Here is a 15,462-nt window from a genome sequence, read left to right as displayed (position 1 = left end):
ATATGAAAATAAATAAAGTTTAAAAAATTAAAAATACAGCACCCAGGAGGCAGGGGCTGGTGAATCTCTGTGAATCTGATACCAGCCTCATCTATATATTGAGTTTCAGGCCCACCAGGGACACACAGTGATATGTAGTCTCACACAACAAACAAAACACCAGCCATTTGTAAATACACAACTCAATGATCATGATAAATTCATAGTTTTTAAACTTTCATCACAATCACAATCTAGATTCCTGATTTGTTGCTATTATTATTACTTGGTTTGTTTGTTTTTGAGACAGGTTCTTATGCAGTATAGACCAGCCTTGAACTTGCTTTGTAGAAGATGACCTTAAATTTCAGATTCCCCATTCCCCTCCTCCCCAGTGCTGAGATCACAGGAATGGCCACCATAACCAGTTTTCCTACATGTTTTTAATAATGTGACTTGTCAGTAGTTATTCCCACTTGGTACTGTTGGTGTGCACTGTGAAGGTGTGCGCTGTTGGTATGCACTGTGAAGGTGTGCGCTGTTGGTGTGCACTGTGAAGGTGTGCGCTGTTGGTGTGAACTGTGAAGGTGTGGCTCTGGTACTGTTGGTGTGCACTGTGAAGGTGTGCGCTGTTGGTGTGCACTGTGAAGGTGTGGCTCTGCTACTGTTGGTGTGCACTGTGAAGGTGTGCACTGTTGGTGTGCACTGTGAAGGTGTGGCTCTGCTACTGTTGGTGTGCACTGTGAAGGTGTGCACTGTTGGTGTGCACTGTGAAGGTGTGGCTCTGCTACTGTTGGTGTGCACTGTGAAGGTGTGCACTGTTGGTGTGCACTGTGAAGGCGTGCACTGTTGGTGTGCACTGTGAAGGTGTGCACTGTGAAGGTGTGCACTGTTGGTGTGCACTGTGAAGGTGTGCACTGTTGGTGTGCACTGTGAAGGTGTGCACTGTTGGTGTGCACTGTGAAGGTGTGGCTCCGTATACTCCATTGCTAACTCTGTACCAGCAAAGAGCTATGGCCCATCACCAGTCTCATATTTTGTCAATATTTGTTCCTTCCTCACCTGCCTGAGGCAATCTAGAATTGTATCTCATGGGCCAATGGCTGGGCAGAAGAGGACAACGGATCTTCCAGGAAGAGAAAGGGAAAATGGGAGAAGATCAGATGCGGGGTTTTTTGCCAGCGTGACACAGGAAGGAACTGACTATCTGGACAGAGAGAGGTAAAAAAAACTAGCCATGTGACGAGTCATGGGCCAGAATGGAGAGTCGGCCTAGCTAAGGCCTAAGCTATTAATATTAATACATCTCCGCGTCTTTAAGCGCTGGTGGGTCCAAGAAAGTCTGGCTGTACGGCACAACGTACACAGACATGGAACTCACGCTCACTTTGGATTGCTGTGGCCGTCTGAATAGGAATGGCCCCCAGAGGCTCATCATATATTTGAATGCTTGCTCTTCAGGGAGTGGCATTGCTTGAAAGGGATTGTGGAGTGTGGCCTTAGTGGAGGAAGTACATCACTGGGGGTGGGCTCTGAGGTTTCAAAAGCCGAAGCCAAGCCCCGTGTCTCTCTTCCTGCTCCCTGGGCATCAGTTACTTCTCCAGCTCTGTGCCACCATGCAACTGTGAAACTGTGAGCCAGCCCCATGTAAGGGCTTTCCTTTATCACAGTTGCCATGGTTACGGTGTCTCTTCACAGCACTGGCCAAAACAAGTACTATCAAAAGTGCTGCCCTAGGAGCCAGGCCTCCATGGAGCTGAGAGCTCTGCCTATGCTTCCTGTCTCTAATGCCCTTGAGGAATACAGCTTTCCAATAGCTTTATAGGCAAGTACTGAAGCAACGCTAATGATACTCAATTTATTCAATGCTAAAGCACATGAAATATTTCTTGTCATTGGTCCTACAGCAAGGAAGCCCTCTATATAAAGAAGACTACAGTCAGTTTTTTTTTTTTTTTTTTTTTTTTTTTTTTTTTTTTTTTTTTTTTTTTTTGGGTTTTTCGAGACAGGGTTTCTCTGTGTAGCCTTGGCTATCGTGGACTCACTTTGTAGACCAGGCTGGCCTCGAACTCACAGCGATCCGCCTGCCTCTGCCTCCCGAGTGCTGGGATTAAAGGCGTGCGCCACCACGCCCGGCTTACAGTCAGTTTTAAAATCATATGTGTAACATATTTTACCATCTTAATGGCTGAGATAGATTCACTATTTCCAAACTAGGGAAAAACAGATGGTGAGGCCTATTTTAATGAATGAGATCTACTTATGTGAATTCTGTCTGTGACTGTTCCGTACTATGAGGAGTAATTTGTTCAATTACTAAACAAAGGGGCTTGCCAAAATAACCAAGACAATTTTCAAACTATTTCTGATATCACATGTGATCTGTATCTTTGCTAATGAATCTCTGTACTTTTTATATTTAGTTAATTCTTACCTTAATTGAGCTTATCTTCTTGGTCTTCAAAATGTGTTTTAACTTGAAGAGCTTTGGTGACCCATTTTAAATCTCCAGCCTAAAGCAATCTTTTCACAGATGCTGGCATGAAGACATAACTGTACTCCATATATTATACAGAAAATAAATGATAAAAACATACATCACAGGCCAGGCGGTGGTGGCACATAACTTTAATCCCAGCACTCGGGAGGCAGAGGCAGGCAGATCTCTGTGAGTTCAAGGCCAGCCTGGTCTACAGAGTGAGTTCCAGGACAGCCAAGGCTACACAGGGAAACCCTGTCTCAAAAATCAAAAACAAAACCATCCATCACATATATTCTACACAGTTGCTCACCCTGCCGTGTACCATCCTCCCCCTTCCCTTGCCTCTTACCCTTCCTTCCCCTGTCTTTTCCAATAGCCTATGTCTTATATATTCATTTTTCTGATATTAAATTATACATTACTTCCTCAAAAATGCCTTCCATCCTGGGACTCAACTGCATCTAAGCAAGCACACAGCACCCATACAAAACTCCATGGCTGGGTACTTAATATATGCTATTAGTTGAAGTCTATGATCCTAGAAGTTTCAAATTCTGTTCACTCTACAGCCTCCAGTGTCAACTACAGTCCTTGGCACACAGTAGGCATACCAAAAAATATCTGTTAAATCCATAGGCAATCACTGAATATTCTGGAATAGCCCCTACTATGGGCCAGTACACAGAGACGCACACAATAAAACCGCAGCACTCCGGGCCCTATCTTTTTGGAGCTTGTCATACAGAAAGGTGGCAGATAGACAAGTGAAGAAGTGAAGCAAACAATCAGCATATAGTAGGAATTTCACTGCAGTTCTTACTGTCTCCTAGACACTACAAAGAATAAAAGTATTCTGTTTTGAAGACTTGTTTTTAAATTTGTGCTGATGTGTCTGTCTATCTATCTGTATGTGACAGTGGCCTGGAAGGCCAGAGGGAGGGTGTCAAATACCCTAGAGCTGGAGCTACAGGCAGTGGTGAGCTGTGTGATGTGGGTGCTGGGAACGCAGGTCCTGGCAAGAGCAGGCAGCACTCTCATGGCTGAGCCACTTTCCCGGCCCCCAGGAAACATGGTTTTCATGATGCTTTTCTTTCTTCAGCCTGCCAAGCACGTGCACATTCTGGCATCTACTTTTTTTTTCCTCCTCTCAGTAAATCTCAACTGGTCAACCCAAAGCCAGACGTTCAAACTCAGAGACACAGCACACGAAACCCTGAAGCTACACTTGCCTTTAATATCAGAGGAAGAGCTTTCAAGTGGAAAACAAACAGCTCTACAGAGATACTTTCTGGCCACCAAGGCTCACAGAACAACTTTTGGCGGACTTTATGAAGTGAGTGAGAGAACAGCTGAGCTCTTGGTGGCACACACCTTTGATCTCAGTGCTCAAGAGGCAGGAGTAGGTTAGGCTCTTGTGAGTTCAAAACCAGTGTGAACTCATATATGAGGGATATAATAAGTTCAGGCCACCCAGGGCTACATAATGAGACCCTGCTCCCCACCCCACCCCCAAAAAAGTACAACTGAACATACTTTAATTTTTTTTTTTCATATTTTGATACTACAACTTTTTTGCAGGGGGCTGGAGAGATGGCTCAGAGGTTAAGAGCACTGGCTCTTCTTCCAAAGGTCCTGAGTTCAATTCCCAGCACCCACATGGTGGTTCACAACCATCCATCTGGCGCCCTCTTCTGGTATGCAGGTATACATGCAGGCAGAACACTATATAATAAATAAATAAACAAACAAACAAACCTTGTTGTAGTCTTACAATCATTTCTGGTGACTTGTTAATATCACCTCAGTTTTAGTAAATATTAATTTAAGAAAAACATTCCAAGTGTACTTTTTTTCAAAACTATGTACATAGGTGGTCCTGTAGTAGGCTACCTCTTAGGTTCTTTAAAGGAAAAACAAAAAGAAAGCTAAGCGAAGTGGACATAGTAGATACGTCTACACAACCCCAGCACTCAGGAGCCTGAGGCAGGAGAGTTACAAGCTCAACTCCATCTTGTGTGACAGTTCCAAGGCAGCTGAAGAACATAGCAAGACCAAACACAAACAAAGGGGGTTGGGGGAGGAAGAAGGAGGAGGAGGAGAGGGGGGAAGGAAGGGAGGGAGGGAGGGAGGAAATGAGAAGAATTAGTTATATTCAATGCTTACTACACCTAAGAACTAAGACAGTCCAGCTGGCATCTGGCAACTGAGGTTCACATGGAGACCTGACCCAAGGTTGGCCTGTGATCTTTCAGGTCACATCTACCTCCTCACTATGTAGCCAGCCACGTTTGAAAATCATGTGGCCATGCAACAGAGACAGTTGAGACTGGAGGGAGCACCTGGCAGGGCTTTGTAGTAAGTGTTTTTACGGAACATTAGGTTCTTGCCATGGGCTGAGCCATTTCTTCTATTGAAGTCTGGACCTTAGAATGTGACCATATTTGGAGACAATCTCTAAAGAGGAATTACATTAAAATGAATTCAGTTGGGTTGGACTTTAATCTAGAATAGCTGTTTTTATTTGTTATTTTTAAAGATGTTACTATTTTTAGTTATGTACAATTATGCAGGGTATGGGTTTGTACATGTGACTACCGATGCCCAAAGAAGCTGGAAGCATTGGATTCCCAGGAGCCAGTGTTACAGGCTGATGAGGGCCACGTGACCTGGGTGCTGGAAATCTAACTCAGGCTCTCTTCAGGAGCAGTATGTGGTCTCAACTGCTGCGTCACCCCCACAACCAGTATCACTGTAAGAAAATTTAAATACACAAAGGTGCCAAGGAAGGAGGCCCAAGGGAAGACAGGCATTGCAGCCATCTATAAGGCAAGGAAAGAGGTCTTGGAGGAAACCAGCCCTGCCAGCTTATTAAGTCTCCAGCATCACGGGAAGATGAAAATCTGTCGTTTAATGCCTCCCCCAACCTGTGATGCTCCGCTCTGGCTGCGCTAGCAAACAAGTATAGTTTTAAAAGTCACGAACGCCTGCTATGCTCCTCAGAGTCCAGAGTTCAGTGACAATCATGAGCAGCAGCACAGCTCGCCCACACCATTTTTTTAGACTGACAATGACATCTGTTCAAATAAAATCATGTTCCTATCACACTAGGCAAGAACAGAAATGCATGCATTAATATGTAGAGAGTCAGTGGGAGGAAACAGGAGGGAAGGAGAGCTTAAGTGCAGATGTTTTATTCCCTCATTTCCTACCCCCGAATGATAAAATGTTCCCATGGGGAAATGCCCTGAAAATACCAGCTCAATTCTGACACGCCAGGAACACAGCTCCTTCCGGCCCATCTGACTCTGAACGAGAAAGAAGGGACGAGGGAGCCATGGAGGACAGAGGATGGAAGGGAGGGGAAGAGGAGGGTGGATCTTCCAAGGCAAGGAACCGGGGCAACGCTACACAGAGAAGACAAGGCTCTGGGGCGTGGGTAAGGGGAGAAAGAACAGAGGCCCCAGGAGATCTTCATCTGCTTCTCCCCTAGTAAGTGACTATGGCAAGGACAAGGTAAGGATAAGAAGAGTGAATAACTAAGAGACTGGTTCTGCCCTTCTTTTTACGCTTTCTTTCCCTGGTTCACTCTCCTCCTGACTCCCTCTTCCAAAATGTCCCGTATTACTATTTCTCACACTGCCTCACACAAACAGGGCCAACCATACAAGTATACCTTGAGTACAGAGGAAAAATGGTTAGGGGCCACTGACTTCAATTTGGCCAGTGGCTTGTCTGCCAAGGCCACGCCATGCTTCTCTGACTGCTCCGCTCATCTGGGAGAGCAGCCCTAGAATGCACTCTAAACTAGGTGACTGGGGAGGTCCTTGGCCAAGCAGGACCAATAAAGCACTTCTCTACTGTGTGAACCAGACACCCTCCCTATCCAATCTTTTTGATTGCTAGACAGTCTCCACTGATTACCGAGACCCTCAGACTAAGCCTGAAGGATGAGAACACCATCTTTAGACTAGAATTCTTTTTTCTACATATAAATAGGGCTGGAGCTTGGCTGGTAGAGTGCTTGTCTCACATGTATGAAGCTCTGGGTTCAGTCCCCAGCACCACCTGGACTCCTCCCCAGCATCACCTGGATTGGTATGATGTACATACTTGTCATCTCATCAATCAGGACGAAGGCAAGATCAGCCGGGGCTACATGAGACCTCATCTCAAAAAAGAAAATAAAAAAAATCAAAGAGAAAGATGATGGAGATGTGCAGCAAAGAGAAATAGTGACGAAGGACCTCAATCCTATACGACGTCCTCTTTCAGCTTCGATGCCCTGGGTTCTTATAAAAAATGTTTATGTCACAAGAGGATAGATCTGTGTAATTAAAAGAGCCTTGATAAAATAGTGCCTTGTAATTTAAGACCCTTCAGGTACTATCTCATTCGGGACTCACAATACTAGAACACATAATGAGGCAAATTACTCTGGATCTTGCTTTACAGCTTAAGACATAAGGTCCTTGGCCTGGGGATTTGTCTTCTTGGCTCCCAGGCACTTCCTGAAAAGATGCCCCACTATTCAGGAGAAAGGAGAGGACGCCAGAACAGAAAGGAAGAGCCCAGAAGAGAGAGAGGCCCTGTAAGAAGAAAGCCATGGCCAGGTGTAGAAAGACCGCATGAAGTCAAAGTGTGGCAACCCAGGGTGCTGCTGCTGCTGGCCTACCCAGCAGGCAGATGAAAGCGGAACAGAGTGACTGTTGTCAGCCCATGGGATCCTAAGGGACTACACTCTGCTGCTGCCTTAAACCACGCAGCCTTTAGCACGGTGGTTATACAATAGATAGTGAGGCAGATGCTGGGTTTTGCTAATAAATAATAATAATAAATATCAACAAATGGAATTTCACTCTTGGTCCTGACTGATTTCAGCGATTTATTCACTTCTCTAAGATGTGACTGAAATCAGAGAAAAATAATCAGAAGTTTTATACATGTCATTTACATAATAGAAATTGAATTTTAGCTCAGAACATCCAGCTGTGAAATTATCTTGTCAGTATGTAAATGAATTACAGATATATATATGTAAATGCGGACAGGTAGGAGAGTGTTATTAAAATACTTAGCATGGTTACACAATGGCTGCATGCTTTTCTCCTTTGTGCTGAAGATTTTTTTCCCTCCTGGGGCAGGGTTTCTCTGTGTAGCTTTGGCTGTACTGCAACTCACTTTGTATACCAGGCTGGCCTCGAACTCAAGAGTTCCGCCTGCCTCTGTACTCCTAGTGCTGGGTTAATGGTGTGCACCACTACCATCTGGCTATGTTGAAGAAATTTTAAAAACCTACCAAAGGCAGGACACACAACAAAACTTAAGAGAAATATTATTTTTAATAGGAAGTAAAGAAGGAAGGAATGAAGGAAGGAGGGAGGGAGGAAGAGAGGGCAGGGTAAGGGAAGGGAAGGGAAGGGAGGGGAGGGGAGGGGAAGGGAAGGAAGGGAAGGGAAGGGAGGGGAGGGAAGGGAAGGGAAGGGAGGGGATAGAAGGGAGGGGAGGGGAGAGGAGGGGAGGGAAGGGAAGGGAAGAAAGGGGAGGGAGGGGAGGGGAGGGAAGGGAAGGGAGGGAAGGGAAGGGAAGGGAAGGGAAGGGAAGGGAAGGGAAGGGAAGGGAAGGGAAGGGAGGGAAGGGAAGGGCAGGGGAAGGGAAAGGAGAGAAGGGAAGGGAAAGGAGGGAAGGGAAGGGCAGGGGAAGGGAAGGACAGGGGAAGGGAAGGGCAGGGAAGGGTAGGGTAGGGGAAGGGAAAGAAAGGGAAGGGAAGGGAGGGAAGGGGAGGGAGGGGATGGAAGGGAGGGGAGGGAAGGGAAGGGAAGGAAGGGGAGGGAGGGGAGGGGAGGGAGGGGAAGGGAAGGGAGGGAAGGGAAGGGAAGGGAAGGGAGGGAAGGGAAGGGAAGGGCAGGGGAAGGAAAGGGAAGGGCAGGGGAAGGGAAGGGCAGGGGAAGGGAAGGGAAGGGTAGGGAAAGGGAAAGAAAGGGAAGGGAAGGGAGGGAAGGGGAAGGGAAAGAAAGGGAAGGGAAGGGAAGGGAGGGAAGGGAAAGGAAGGGAAGGGAAGGGCAGGGCAGGGGAAGGGAAAGGAAGGGAAGGGAAGGGAAGGAAGGGAAGGGCAGGGGAAGGGAAGGGAGGGAAGGGAAGGGAAGGGCAGGGGAAGGGCAGGGCAGGGGAAGGGAAAGGAAGGGAAGGGAAGGGAAGGAAGGGAAGGGCAGGGGAAGGGAAGGGAGGGAAGGGAAGGGAAGGGAAGGAAGGATAGATTAAACAACCCAGTGAAGAGAAAGACAAACGAATCATGAAATATTCAATAAGGGAAGAAGAAGGAACTCTAGTTTCATCTATCAACAAAGGTTAATCTCAAAAACATTACCAATAAAAAGAAGGGAGTAAATAGGCACGGTGGCACATACATGTGATCCCAGGACTCAGAAGGTGCAGGCAGGAAGGACAGAAATTCAAGGCAGTCCTTTGTTATGTGGCAAGTTTGAGGCCCACCTAGGTATATGAGGCCTCATCCTAAAAAGTAGATAATAATCTGGGCATGATGGCACACACCGGTAATCCTGGCATTGGGGAGGCAGAGGCAGGTGGATTGCAGTGAGTTCAAGGCCAGCGTGGCCTATAAAGAGACAGGACAGACAAGGATACACAGAGGAACCCTGTCTCAAAAAACATACAAACAAACAAACAAAAATAGATAATAAATAAAATTGCCAGGCATGGTAGTATAACACCTTTAATCCCAGCAATTGAGAAGCAAAGGCAAGTGGATCGCTGTAAATTCTCAGTCAGCCCAGCATGGTCCACACAGTGAATTCCAGACCAGCCAGGGCTACATAGTTAGACCCAGCCTCAAAATAATAATTAATGAATTAATTAAATCAGCACTACAAGGACGACAAAGTGCCAAGCATACTGGAACACGCCTTTAATCCCACCACTCGGGATGCAGAGGCAGGCACATCTCTGTGAGTTCTAGGTTAGTCTGGTCTGCATAGCATCCAGGCAAGTCAGGGGTACATAGTAAGACCCTGTCTCAAGAAGAAAAAAAAAAAAGAAAGAAAAGATTTAATAAGAGATTAGCTGATAAGGAGCAACTTGCCAAAGGCATTTATGCTCTAAAAAAATAAAAATAAAAATAACAGAATGTAAGCAATATTTTTATAATAATGCATCACCACAGAACATGGACTAGGTCGATGATTTGTCGGCATCCATGCAAAAGCTAGTGGTGATGTATCTGTAATGTCAAGTCTGGGAGGACAAAGACAGAGGTCCTCAGAGCCCACTGGCCAGTCTGCCCAGCCGAATCCACTAGCTCCAGGTTCAGTGAGACCCTGAGCCCTATCTCAAAAAATAATGTTGAGAACATGACGGAGGTAGACACCCAACACTGCTGACACAAACACATTCATACATCTCTCTCTCTCTCTCTCTCTCTCTCACACACACACACACACAGAGAGAGAGAGAGAGAGAGAGAGAGAGAGAGAGAGAGAGAGAGATTTTTAATAATTCCAAAATTAATTTAATGGAATTTACATAAAAATCTCCAAAATATAAATATTAGCACATATTGATTAGGAATATATATCCAAAAAGAGCCCTGATTTTCGAGGGAGTAACCAAACTCAAGAGCTGATTCTCTTTGAGGGAAGGACACACTTAGAGAAAACGGCAGCGACAGCTGTGAGGTCAGCAGTGTCTCACTTCTTAATCTCGTAAGAGATAAGTACATGTACTTATAACACCCTGTACTATTTATCTCTGACAAGCAGTCTTTTATATTTATTTTTAAAACTCATAATAATACAATTTAAAACACAGCCAAAGAATCGAGAAAAAGGAAATTAAAAATTGACTCCAGCAATATGTTTTTGTAATTCACAAAAACCAACCTAGCATTTAAATGTTCAATAATCTTATTTAAAACTTAAAAACAACAGTGTTACTAGGTGTTCTTCCATAGCCAGAACTTGGAAGGCTGTGTTCGGAGAATCCTAAGTTCAAAATAAACCTGGGCTACAACACTTGGGAGGCAGAGGCAGGTGGATTTCTGTGAGTTCTGAGGCCAGCCTGGTCTACAAAGGGAGTCCAAGACAACCAGGGTTGTTACACAGAGAAATCCTGTCTTAAAAAAAAAAAAACAAAAACTAAAAAACAAAACCAAACCCACTACAAAATGAGACCTTGTCACTCAAAGGACAGAATACGGCCAATGTGAAGACCAGAGCTCCACCCCTGAACCCCCAAGAGCTGTTCTTGGACCTTCACAGTGCACTGTGGCACACATGCAAACACACACACTCTCAGCACTGTGGCACACATGCAAACACACACACTCTCTTAGCACTGTGGCACACATGCAAACACACACACATTCTCTCTCTCTCACACACATATACACACCACACATACACACACACACAAGCACACACACAACACACACACACACACACACTAATCATTAAAGAAAGAAAATAGATGAACAAAAACCACAACAGACATACTAAGAGATGTAAGTGACTTCAGAGGCAGTTACGCAGCAGTAACGCTGCTGAAGGCTTCTACGTTCATAATTATACTAAATAATCAGAGGAGCCAGGGGTAACGGCGCATGCCTGTAAGCCCAGCGTTCAGCAGGCCCAGGCAGAGAGTATCAAGGTCAAGGTCAACCCGGACTGTATTACCAGCTCTAGGCTAGCCTGGGCTACATTGAGACCCTGTCTCTGAAAAACAAGAGCTGGAATGATGGCTTGGTGGTTAAGAGTACTTCCTGTGAGCGGGGCATGGTGGCGCACACCTGTAGTCCCAGCACTCAGGAGGCAGAGGCAGGTGGACTGCTGTGAGTTCGAGGCCAGCCTAGTGAGTCCAAGCCAACTAAAGCTACACAGAGAAACCCTGTGTCGAGAAAACAAAAAACAAACAACAAAAAAGAGTATTTCCTGCCCTTATAGTTCCCAGCATCCACATGGCCCTGCTCACCACTGCCTCTAAGTCCAGCCACAGAGGGATCAGCACTTTCTCTTTCTTTCTGTTTTTTGTTTTTTGTTTTTTCAAGACAGGGTTTAAGACAGGGTTTCTCTGTGTAGCCTTGGCTGTCCTAGACTCTCTTTGTAGACCAGGCTGGCCTCGAACTTACAATGATCCGCCTGCCTCTGCCTCCCAAGTGCTGGGATTAAAGGGGTGCGCCACCACATCCAGCTGGATCATCACTTTCCTCTGGCCACCTTGGGTACCCACATTTATGTGGCATACATACTCACAGACCTGGGAAGAGGTAAATGGCTTAAGACTTTCCATCCACTGGCCTGCCTTGGACAGAGGTCCCAGAAAGTACCACACCACACACTGAAAGACCCATCTCCTCCCTGGCAGAAGCGACTGACTCAGGTCTAAGCAGCTGACTCAAACCAGCCAATCACAGTTGCCACTTGCCCACCCTTTTAGCCGTGTTCTTCCTACTTCACCTCATGCGCATGTGCTTGCTATACCTTCTCTTAAGGGACCCGACTTCCTCACCCAGGGACACGCGAACTGCAGTGGCCATGCGTCCTGTCCTTTCTTCTAAACTATAAGCTCTGGGAGGGTAGGAAGGGGTCAGTTTGGGCTCATAAGTGTGTTAGGCCAATTGGCATGATTCCTAGCACAAAGCAGAGATTTTTATGAGAATATTTTTAACAAAAAAGCAAAACAATTGTAATATCATGTCTTTTTTTCTCAAAAATTTCATTTTCATTTCATTAAATTAAGTAGAAATACGCTTGCTTTGAGAATACCCAAAATTATGAGAAAGGAACCAATGTTAGAACAGAATCCACATCCAACCTTGAAAGGACATCACAGAATATCATGGTAAATTTTACAAGGGTAAGGAGTTTATAAAAATATGCCTGGGGGGCTGGAGAGATGGCTCAGAGGTTAAGAGCACTGGCTGCTCTTCCAAAGGTCCTGAGTTCAATTCCCAGCAACTACATGATGGTTCACAACCACCTATAATGAGATCTGATGCCCTCTTCTGGCCTGCATGTGAACATGCAAACAAAACACTGTATACATAATAAATAAATAAATCTTTAAAAAAAAAAAAAATCCAACAACATACCTGAGTGAAGTTGAATTTTCCCAATAACTCCTTCTACCAATCCCAAACAAATGGGGTTCCAGGCAAGAAGAAGATCAGTGGCTAAAATAAAATAAGAAGCAATTGTGAGAACATATTCACCAGAAAAGATGTTAAACTATCTTTTGCAGCATATTTTTAAATATTTTAAATTTTAATTTAAATATTTTAAAATATTGTGGGAGATCAATATCCCCCCCCCCAAAAAGCAGTTATAAACATTCCCCCACAGAGTATATTACCTTATAGTACTTTGTGGCAAAGCATTAATTCTGAGGCCAGGGCAGTTACCAGGTAAGAATAAACTCGAGGCACGCCACTGAGCGGAGGCAGTGCCTTGGCGCCCTACAGTGGAGCCAAGAGGCTGCTACACTACAAACAGGGCATATGGGAGGGGCCCAGCGACCCCAGGTGCAAAGTCAAGGCCCAAGGAGGACCCAGCGATCCCAGGTGCAAAGTCAAGGCCCAAGATGGACCCAGCGATCCCAGGTGCAAAGTCAAGGCCCAAGGAGGACCCAGCGATCCCAGGTGCAAAGACAAAGCCCAAAATGGACCTAACGATCCCAGGTGTAAAGTCAAGGACCAAGGAGAGGACCAGCGATCCCAGGTGCAAAGTCAAGGCCCAAGGAGGACCCAGCGATCCCAGGTGCAAAGTCAAGGCCCGAGGAGGGCCCAGCGATCCCAGGTGCAAAGTCAAGGCCCAAGGAGGACCCAGCGATCCCAGGTGCAAAGACAAAGCCCAAAATGGACCTAACGATCCCAGGTGTAAAGTCAAGGCCCAAGGAGGACCCAGCGATCCCAGGTGCAAAGTCAAGGCCCAAGGAGGACCCAGCGATCCCAGGTGCAAAGTCAAGGCCCGAGGAGGACCCAACGATCCCAGGTGCAAAGACAAAGCCCAAAATGGACCTAACGATCCCAGGTGCAAAGTCAAGGCCCGAGGAGGGCCCAGCGATCCCAGGTGCAAAGTCAAGGCCCAAGGAGGACCCAACGATCCCAGGTGCAAAGACAAAGCCCAAAATGGACCTAACGATCCCAGGTGTAAAGTCAAGGCCCAAGGAGGACCCAGCGATCCCAGGTGCAAAGTCAAGGCCCAAGGTGGACCCAGCGATCCCAGGTGCAAAGTCAAGGCCCAAGGTGGACCCAGCGATCCCAGGTGCAAAGACAAGGCCAAAGGTGGACCCAGCGATCCCAGGTGCAAAGTCAAGGCCCAAGGAGGACCCAACGATCCCAGGTGCAAAGACAAAGCCCAAGAGGGACCTAACGATCCCAGGTGTAAAGTCAAGGCCCAAGATGGACCCAGCGATCCCAGGTGCCAAGTCAAGGCCCAAGGTGGACCCAGCGATCCCAGGTGCAAAGACAAAGCCCAAGATGGACCGCACTCTGAAGAACACTGTTCCCCAAAGAGTCATGCAACACTGAGCAAAGGAATCCGGAAAACCACTTTCCTCCTCATCCGTGGCTTGTCGGTACCGAGTGCTGCGCCCGCATCTGAACCACAGAACAGACCACAGTGATCTCTGTGACTGCTTCCTCGTTTCCTAAATTAATAGCACTCTGGACAGCTGGAAGAGAACCAAACTACATGTAAAACATGTTTGAGGACCAAGGCCGTGATTTAACTCTTCTCCAACCTGGGTTGCAAAGAATTCCTACACACATAGTGAAATGTGACATTTCTGATGCTCAACAGCTGAAAAAGATGAGCAGGAATTAGTGTTTCTGCTGGTTCAGGCCGACAAAGACGGCTGAGGGGGTGGAAGTGCTCACCATGAAAGCAGAGTTTAACGCCAAGAACCAATGTTGGGAGGGTAGAACCAACTCCCAAAAGCTGCCCTCTGACCTCCACATGTGTGCCGAGGTACATATGTTAGTAATAAATTAAAATTTAAAATTTCTCTTTTGACAAAATTATTACCACTTAAATTTCATTTCACTGAAATATTATCTGTCACTCGTAGGGTAACTACATACCAATAGTTTAGTTTTCAAGTTCACTTAGGTTTTGATTTTTTTTTTTTTTTCACTGTCAGGGTCTCCCTGTGTAGCCATGGCTGGCTGTGAACTCACGGTCACCCTCCAGCTTCAGCCTCCGTAGCTGGGACTGTTGTTTCTTAGGTGTCTTTACTGTTATATGTTCACAAAACCCAACAGATTTCTTTGGTTGATTGCGGCTATTTTGCAGTGCGGGGGTGGGGGTGGGGTGAACTCAGGGTTTCATGCATGCTGGGCCAGGTGCTACCACCAAGCATGCTCACCTCAACTTCATAGTTTTTAATGCAAGAATTAAAAAAAAAAAAAAAAAAAAAAGATCTTAAAGGCTCCTATACATATTATACATATTATCATTTCTAATCTTTTTTGTTTTATTTGGTGTGTGTGTGTGAGAGAGAGGGGGGGGCACAAGTGTGCCAAAGGGCACATGTAGAGGTCAGAGGATAACTGTGAGAGTCAGTTCCCTCCACCCAGTATGTGGGTTCCAGGTTGCCAGGCTGTTGAGGCCAGTGCCTTTACCCACCAGACTATCTGCCCAGCCTTCATTTCTAATATTGACAACATTATGAGGCTGACATTAGGACTTCCATTTTACAGGTGAAGAAATAATGGTTAGAAAGGTAACACAGTCAAATCGCCCACAGGACAAGAGGCAGGGCTACAATCAGAAGAAAAGTCTAGGAAGACCCTGACTCAAAATCTCAACACTTGGGGGCAGAGCCAGACAGATTTCTGTGGGTTCAAGGCCAGCCTGGTCTACATAGTGAGTTCCAGGTTAGCAAGGACTACGGAGTTTTGAAATCCTGTCTCAAATTTAAAATAAATAAATAAATAAAAGTCTAGAGCCAGGAATAGTGGGTGGTGCACACCTGTAATCTCAGCTGGTATTCAA

The 15,462-nt window shown here is 45.9% G+C and overlaps 1 protein-coding gene across 2 annotated transcripts in view; it reads right to left on the bottom strand.

Moving 5' to 3' along the window:
• Inpp5f (inositol polyphosphate-5-phosphatase F) overlaps window positions 1-15,462 on the bottom strand; it is a 93,430-nt gene that overhangs the window by 51,083 nt on the left and 26,885 nt on the right. For both annotated transcript variants that reach the window (XM_051145399.1, XM_051145401.1), the window contains exon 2: window positions 12,561-12,641. In XM_051145399.1, coding sequence (XP_051001356.1) covers window positions 12,561-12,641 — 81 coding nt within the window. The remainder of the gene's footprint in view (window positions 1-12,560; window positions 12,642-15,462) is intronic.

The sequence above is a fragment of the Acomys russatus genome, chromosome 5, assembly GCF_903995435.1.
Source record: "Acomys russatus chromosome 5, mAcoRus1.1, whole genome shotgun sequence".
Taxonomy (NCBI): Eukaryota; Metazoa; Chordata; class Mammalia; order Rodentia; family Muridae; genus Acomys; species Acomys russatus.
This window is presented reverse-complemented; position numbering and strand designations above follow the sequence as displayed.